At 52.2% G+C, this 8,566-nt stretch overlaps 1 protein-coding gene across 11 annotated transcripts in view; it reads left to right on the top strand.

Annotated features, from left to right (window-relative positions):
- The window catches only part of LOC147117517 (sodium bicarbonate cotransporter 3-like), a 288,206-nt gene that overhangs the window by 134,841 nt on the left and 144,799 nt on the right, over positions 1–8,566 (top strand). For all 11 annotated transcript variants that reach the window (XM_085988558.1, XM_085988561.1, XM_085988562.1 and 8 more), the window contains one exon: positions 1,890–2,028. In XM_085988558.1, the coding sequence (XP_085844684.1) occupies positions 1,890–2,028 (139 nt within the window). The remainder of the gene's footprint in view (positions 1–1,889; positions 2,029–8,566) is intronic.

Here is an 8,566-nt window from a genome sequence, read left to right as displayed (position 1 = left end):
CGCCTCTCCCCCAGTCGCGCTCTCTCTTCCCTCTCTCCCCCCCAGTCGCGCTCTCTCTTCCCCCCCAGTCGCGCTCTCTCTCTCCCCCCCCAGTCGCGCTCTCTCTTCCCCCCCAGTCGCGCTCTCTCTTCCCCCCCAGTCGCGCTCTCTCTTCCCCCCCAGTCGCGCTCTCTCTTCCCCCCCCAGTCGCGCTCTCTCTTCCCCCCCAGCCGCGCTCTCTCTTCCCCCCCAGCCGCGCTCTCTCTTCCCCCCCAGCCGCGCTCTCTCTTCCCCCCCAGTCGCGCTCTCTCTTCCCCCCCCAGTCGCGCTCTCTCTTCCCCCCCCAGTCGCGCTCTCTCTTCCCCCCCAGTCACGCTCTCTCTTCCCCCCCCCAGTCGCGCTCTCTCTTCCCCCCCCCAGTCGCGCTCTCTCTTCCCCCCCCAGTCGCGCTCTCTCTTCCCCCCCAGTCGCGCTCTCTCTTCCCCCCCCAGTCGCGCTCTCTCTTCCCCCCCCAGTCGCGCTCTCTCTTCCCCCCCCAGTCGCGCTCTCTCTTCCCCCCCAGTCGCGCTCACTCTTCCCCCCAGTCGCGCTCTCTCTTCCCCCCCCAGTCACTCTCTCTCTTCCCCCCCAGTCGCTCTCTCTCTTTAACCCCCCCCCAGTCGTTCTCTCTCTTTCCCCCCCAGTCGCTCTCTCTCTTCCCCCCCAGTCGCTCTCTCTTCCAACAACAACATGCCCTCGAAAAAGCCTCGGCACCGCCGGGCACTCCAGCTTATAAAATAAAGCAATGAACATTATTAGATTAAGTCATCTCACCCATGTCAATCAATAGTATAATTCGACTTTAGGGTGCAAAACTTCTAGGAGATAAGTACAATATAAAGACTCTATTGATTATCAACTCTGCTTGTTTCTGCTGCTAGTGAAGCACTCTACAATATAAACCTTTAAAATTTAAAGCCACTTTTGAAAGTAGCAGTATTCTATAAATGAAGCATAACATGGTCTATTCATGCAATGCTTTTTATATTCTGTCCCTTTAGTAGATACAGTAAACTCTTGTTTAAACAGCACTTAATCATCTGGAATTCTTTAATAACCGGCAACATAGATAACCGGTAATCTTGCTGAATCCATCCAGCACTCGTTTTGCCGAGTCCGAGTCTCCCGCGGTGGCCGAGTTAGTTGGTGGTTTTTATTTTTTTTGTGTTAAACATTGCCTACCTCTCTGTTATCCAGAATTTTTCATCAACCGGCACCATCCTGGTCCCGTTGGTGCCGGATACGAAAGAGTTTACTGTAATATGATTTGCTTCACTTTTGGTTATGCATGGCCATCTGCAGAGTTACAAATGGAGACGCAGCTTTTGATGGCTGATTAATGAAACTCAAAAGGCAGAGTCCTCACCGCACATTAACCGTTGATCCGCCATCATTGAATGTTGTATATCTCAAGGCAACCTGGAATGGTGGGAGAGTACATTTTAAAAACCTGTATTTCAATATCCATTGTACAATAAATTTTATTCAGCTCCTGTACAGATTACTGACATATTTGTTTCGAAGCACTTCCAGGGTATCTATTTAGTATATTTTGGAACCTTCTTTATAGTGACAACATAGTTGTCAAAATCTATATTATTTCTAAAGTAGTGTGGGAAATAACAAGGAAGTTACTTTAACTTTTCACCTGTGACGACAAATTCTTGTGTCAAGCTGCAGTCCATACATCTTAATTTTTTCAGGAAGTTTACGTCTGTGGGCCTTCTTGTATAAAGTGCAGTGTTAACCAGATGTGCATCATTAAAATTTAGAAGAGCATGTTCAGATTTAAAAAAAACAGAATAGCAACACTAGTTTATTGAACAAATGCAGTAGTTAAACCTGATTTTATTTTATTCAAAAAAATGCAGATACCCCATCTCAACGTGTCCAGTTTATCCTGGGAATAGAGGATGATGATGAGGAGCACATGCCTCATGATCTCTTTACAGAACTGGATGAACTTTGCTTCCGTGACGGAGTAGATTGTGAGTGGAAAGAAACAGCCCGGTAAGCGCTAGTATTACAATAGCAGGGGTTTATTACTTTTGTTTCATTTTAATTTCGGGTTACCTTGGGAGGGTGCTTACATTTTTGTATTTTACTGTTCCACGGGGAATGTGCCCACTAATGCACAGAATAGTATTAAATCTTGTAACGTTACATGGTATTCAAAGGAAGGGCTGTTACCTGTCACCAAAAGAGTGTTCTGAGAGATTTGGAGACCACTAAGAATTCTTTCTGCTGCTGATCAACAAACCTCATTTTATAATTCTGCATTAAAAACTTGAGTTTTCCTTAAATCCATTTGTACTGTAATCATTTAACATTGTTTTGTGAATAAAGGCAATTTATATTGCAGTTAATGGTTTGGAAGAGCTAGAAAGGACTCTTCAGTATACAAAGTATATTTTTTAAAAGTTGTTTATATCTTCTAGAATTAAATTTTTTTTTTTTTATATATTAGTTTATGGGATCTGGGCGTCGCTGGCAATGCCAGCATTTATTGCCCATCCATAGTTGCTCTTGAGAAGGTGGTGGTGAGCCACCGCTGCAGTCCGTGTGGTGATGGTACTCCCACAGTGCTGTTAGGGAAGGAGTTCCAGGATTTTGACCCAGTGACGATGAAGGATCGGCGATATACTTCTAAGTCAGGATGGTGTGTGACTTGGAGGGGAACTTGGAGGTGGTGGTGTTCCCATGCGCCTGCTGCCCTTGTCCTTCTAGGTGGAAGAGGTTGCGGGTTTGGGAGGTGCTGCCGAAGAAGCCTTGGCGAGTTGCTGCAGTGCATTTTGTAGATGGTACACACTGCAGCCACGGTACGCTGGTGGTGGAAGGAGTGAATGTTTAAGGCGATGGATGGGGTGCCAATCAAGTGGGCTGCTTTGTCCTGGATGGTGTTGAGCTTCTTGAGAGTGTTGTTGGAGCTGCACTCATCCAGGCAAGTGGAGAGTATTCCATCACACTCCTTACTTGTGCCTTGTAGACGGTGGAAAGTCTTTGGGGAGTCAGGAGGTGAGACACTCACCACAGAATACCTAGCCTCTGACCTGCTCTTGTTGCCACAATATTTATGTGGCTAGTCCAGTTAAGTTTCTGTTTAATGGTGACCCCCAGGATGTTGATGGTGGGGGATTCAGCAATGGTAATGCCATTGAATGTCAAGGGGAGGTGCTTAGACTCTCGCTTGTTGGAGATAGTCATTGCCTGGCACTTCTGTGGCGCGAATGTTACCTGCCACTTATCAGCCCAAGCCTGAATGTCGTCCAGGTCTTGTTGCATGCGGGCATGGACTGCTTCATTATCTGTGGAGTTGTGAATGGCGCTGAACACTGCGCAGTCATCAGCGAACATCCCCATTTCTGACCTTATGTTGGAGGGAACGTCATTGATGAAGCAGCTGAAGATGGTTGGGCCTAGGACACTGCCCTGAGGAACTCCTGCAGCAATGTCCTGGGGCTGTGATGATTGACCTTCAACCACCACAACTATCTTCCTTTGTGCTAGGTATGACTCCAGCCAGTGGAGAGTTTTCCCCCTGATTCCCATTGAATTCAGTTTACTAGGGCTCCTTGATGCCAGACTCGGTCAAATGCTGCCTTGATGTCAAGGGCAGTCACTCTCACCTCACCTCTGGAATTCAGCTCTTTTGTCCATGTTTGGACCAAGGCTGTTGTAAGGGGTTTTTGATCGCAGAGGTTTCTCTCTCTAGAGGCCTCTCTCTCTTGCACAGTAAAACCGTGAGTGGTTCGACCCACTCGCCCCTTAGATTCTGTACTCTGGACTTTGGGGCAGGAACTACAATGTAGAGAAAACTCTTATGGACCAAGTTTGATGAAACGAAATGGAATTTTATTGCATAATGTAAAACAAATCAAATGCAAGCAAATAAGAGGATTCATGGGAGGGAAAAACACAAACAAATCATAACGACACAATAGTAACTGAGGCAAATACAGGCATATTATACTCTACAAAAATCATGATGAAATGGGGAAACATGGAACATCGAGGGGCAACAACTCATGTTAATTATACCCTTAAATGTCCACCCCCTTAAACCTATCTAGATCTGATTATGAAGGGCCAGAAACATGCTCACCAATCCAACTAGGCAGTGTAAGGTTTTGAAACAGGTCTGCGTTTGATCCTTTCAGGCGTCTTGTCTCCACGTGGTTGGTGGAGCCCCAGCGAGCTGCGCCACACCTCTCTCCTGAGGTGGGGGTCGGGGACGACTGGACACTGGCTGGTCTGGATGTCGGCGAGGTCGGGGATCGTCTGCTCGACCCCGGTCAGAGGAGCCTCGGGCTGGCCCCCATCGTTTCTTCTGTAGTTTTTTATTGTCTCTTCTCCCGAGCCGGAGTGGGTAAATGGCCTCCCGTTTCGTCAACGGCCCGGGGTTGGTCGATGATCTCCCGATGTTTTACCCCGGAGCGGGACGCCGGCTCGAACCGTCTTCTTCTCCTTCTTCTAGCAATGACGCCACCGATACGATGGTAGCACCACGATAACCGCTTGTGGTAAACCACTTTTATCGTTACACTATAGTTATCACTGTTGTATTGTTATCACCGTTATCACTGTTGTATCACGATACGAGGTCGCCTCTTGTCGCGCTGTTATACCTGGGCTGACCACCTCCGACTCCGCCCATGGCTCCACCTACCTGCCCAGGTATAAAGGTAGTCGACTGGCTGGTATTCCTCCTTGTTGGACCCGATCACCCACGAGGGTGGGCTCTGTTATTTAGTCAATAAAAACCTTTAGTTACGTTCCTAACTCGTCGCTTTTTATTGGACGAATTGATAGGTATATCAATTTTATTGACTAAATTTTAAAGATGTCTACTACTGGCCAGCCAGAAGCCCTCCCAGAAGCACAGCCACACCAGCCGGCTTGGCTGCAAGCCCTCAAACCACCGTACCTGGATCTAAACCCACAGGCAGCAAACGCAGCCCTCAACTTCAAACACTGGCTGGACTGCTTCGAATCCTACCTGGAAGAATCCGGCGCCCCGCAGAGATCCAAACTAAGACTTCTGAACGCCCAAGCGAGCCCGAGAGTATACGCACTCATACAGGACACGACTACGTACGAGGCCGCTATCAACCTACTGAAACAGCAGTACCGCAGCCCGGTAAATTACATGTACACCAGGCACCTCCTAAGATCCCGCCCGCAACAGCCAGGAGAGTCTGTAGCTGAATTTTTACGGGCGCTAAGAGCACTCGGCAGGAACTGTGACTTTAAAGCGGTGACGGCTGTTGAAAATACGGAAGATAATATCCGCGATGCCTTTGTGAAAGGCCTACGGTCCGACTACTCACGGCAAAGACTGCTTGAAGCTAAAGACCTCGACCTGGACAAAGCTGAAGCCCTCGCTCTCTCCCTGGAGGTGGCCCATCAGGACCAGGAGGCGTTTTCCAGGTACTGCTCGCGACCCTGGGACTCGGGCCCGACCCCTACCGCAATACCCTTCGCAGCGCCGCCCCCGGGACCTACCTCAGCGTCGGCGTCCCGGACCCGACCGGGCCCGCCACCCCCGGTACCGGCTCCGACATCGGGCACCCGCGATCGGGCCGCCGGCTGCTTCTTTTGCGGCCAGGAGAAGCACCCGAGGTCGCGCTGCCCAGCCAGGAACTCTACCTGCACAACCTGCAGGAAGAAAGGCCATTTCTCTAAGGCCTGCAGGAGCGGATCTTCAGAGGCCAGCAGTGCCTCATGCGAACTGTGGGGGCGGCCATCTTCTTTCACGGCAACTGAGGCCAGTATCCCCACACGTGAGTTATGGGGGCAGCCATCTTCTCCGCCATTTTGTCCTACCTCGTGGGAGACGCCGTTTTACCCACCACGCCCGACTGCCACCGGGCCCCCGGACCCGACGACCGCCTCGCCCGCAGACGACAACGACTCGCTTACCTACACGCTAGCCTCCGTCACTCTGGATCAAGCCCGCCCACACCACCTGTCCAAGTCGATGATGGACATCAAAGTAAACGGCCACGCCACGACCTGCCTGTTCGACAGCGGAAGCACGGAGAGCTTCATCCACCCAGACACGGTGAGCCACTACTCCCTCCCTGTCCTGCCAACGCGCAACCGAATCTCGATGGCATCGAGGTCCCACGCCACGGACATTAGCGGCTACTGTGCTGTGACCTTGTCGGTTAAGGGTACAGAGTATAAAAACTTTAAACTCCTCGTCCTCCCCCAGCTCTGCGCTGCCGTCCTACTAGGGCTGGACTTCCAATCCCACCTCCAAAGTGTAACCCTAGCATACGGTGGACCCCTCCCCCCACTCACAGTCGACAACCAGCGAAGGTTAAACCGCCCACCGCGTAACACCTGCAGCCTATCCACCCTCAAGGTGCCGCCACCTTCCCTGTTCGCTAACCTCACCCCCGACTGCAAACCCGTCGCTACCAAGAGCAGGCGGTACAGCACTGGGGACAGAGCTTTCATTAGCTCTGAGGTGCAGCGTCTCCTGAAGGAGGGCATCATCGAGGGGAGCAACAGCCCCTGGCGTGCCCAGGTCGTGGTCGTTAAGACCGGCGATAAAAATCGCCTGGTCATCGACTACAGCCAGACCATAAACAGATACACCCAGCTGGACGCATACCCCCTTCCCCGCATATCTGACATGGTCAATCAGATTGCACAATACCGCGTATTCTCGACCATCGACCTTAAGTCGGCCTACCACCAACTCCCTATCCACCCCGAGGACCGCCAGTACACCGCCTTCGAGGCGAATGGGCGCCTATACCACTTCCTTAGGGTCCCCTTCGGTGTCACCAACGGGGTCTCGGTCTTCCAAAGGGAGATGGACCGGATGGTTGACCAGAACGGACTGCAGGCCACATTCCCCTACCTAGATAACGTCACCATCTGCGGCCGCGACCGGCAGGACCACGACGTGAATCTGGAGAAATTCCTCCGTACAGCCCAACGGCTGAACCTCACCTACAATAAGGAGAAATGTGTGTTTAACACCTCGCGCCTTGCCATCCTTGGCTGTGTAGTAGAGAACGGACTCATCGGCCCCGACCCCGAAAGAATGCGCCCCCTCATGGAGCTACCCCTCCCCCACTGCCCTAAGGCACTTAAGAGAACCCTGGGGCTCTTCGCCTACTATGCCCAATGGGTGCCCAATTATGCGGACAAAGCCAGACCCCTCATGAAGTCCACATCCTTCCCCCTTACGGAGGAAGCATGCGCAGCCTTCTCCCTCATTAAGGGAGACATTGCCAAGGCCACTATGCACGCAGTGGATGAGTCCATCCCCTTCCAAGTCAAGAGCGATGCATCCGACTTCGCCCTAGCCGCCACCCTTAACCAGGAGGGGAGACCGGTGGCCTTCTTCTCAAGGACCCTACAGGGCCCTGAGATCCGACACTCGTCGGTCGAGAAGGAGGCCCAGGCGATTGTGGAGGCGGTACGACGCTGGAGGCACTACCTGGCAGGCAAACGATTTACCCTCCTTACCGACCAACGTTCGGTCGCTTTTATGTTTAATAACAAGCTGAGGGGCAAAATCAAGAATGACAAGATCTTGAGGTGGAGAATCGAGCTCTCCACCTACGATTATGATATCTTGTACCGGCCAGGTAAGCTGAACGAACCCCCCGATGCTCTGTCACGAATTACATGCGCCAGCGCGCAAAGTGATAGACTTCAGACCCTCCACAACGACCTCTGCCACCCCGGGGTCACCAGACTTTACCACTTCATTAAGGCCCGCAACCTGCCCTACTCCATCGAGGAGGTCAGGACCATAACCAGGAACTGCCAGACCTGCGCCGAGTGCAAACCGCACTTCTTTAGGCCGGACAGAGCAAGCCTGATCAAGGCCACCCGCCCCTTCGAGCGCCTGAGCATCGACTTTAAGGGGCCCCTCCCGTCCTCTGACCGTAATGTGTACTTCCTCAACATTGTTGATGAGTACTCCCGTTTCCCCTTTGCCTTCCCCTGCCCAGACATGACCAGTACCACGGTCATTAAATGCCTGAACGACCTCTTCGCCTTGTTCGGGTTCCCAAACTATATACATAGTGACCGGGGCTCCTCTTTCATGAGCGAGGAACTCCGTCAGTTCCTACTAGCGAGAGGTATTGCAGCAAGTAGGACCACCAGCTACAACCCCCAAGGGAACGGCCAGGTGGAAAGAGAGCACGCGACGGTATGGAAGGCCGTCCTCTTAGCCTTAAAGTCTAAGGGCCTCCCAACCTCCCGCTGGCAGGAAGTCCTCCCGACAGCGCTGCACTCCATCCGGTCACTACTTTGCACTGCCGTTAACGCCACCCCCCATGAACGAATGTTTGTTTTCCCCAGGAAGTCGACTACGGGAACCACTCTACCAACCTGGCTGACCTCTCCGGGGCCCGTCTTGCTGCGAAAGCATGTGAGGGCCCATAAAACAGACCCCCTGGTCGAAAGGGTGAACCTCCTGCACGCCAACCCCCAGTACGCCTACGTGGCTTACCCAGACGGGCGGGAGGACACTGTCTCCTTACGAGACCTCGCACCCTCGGGCACTCCGGAGACACCA

The sequence above is a fragment of the Somniosus microcephalus genome, chromosome 5 (assembly GCF_052327205.1).
Source record: "Somniosus microcephalus isolate GS21.2 chromosome 5, FLI_Smic_1.0, whole genome shotgun sequence".
In the NCBI taxonomy this organism is placed as follows: domain Eukaryota; kingdom Metazoa; phylum Chordata; class Chondrichthyes; order Squaliformes; family Somniosidae; genus Somniosus; species Somniosus microcephalus.
This window is presented reverse-complemented; position numbering and strand designations above follow the sequence as displayed.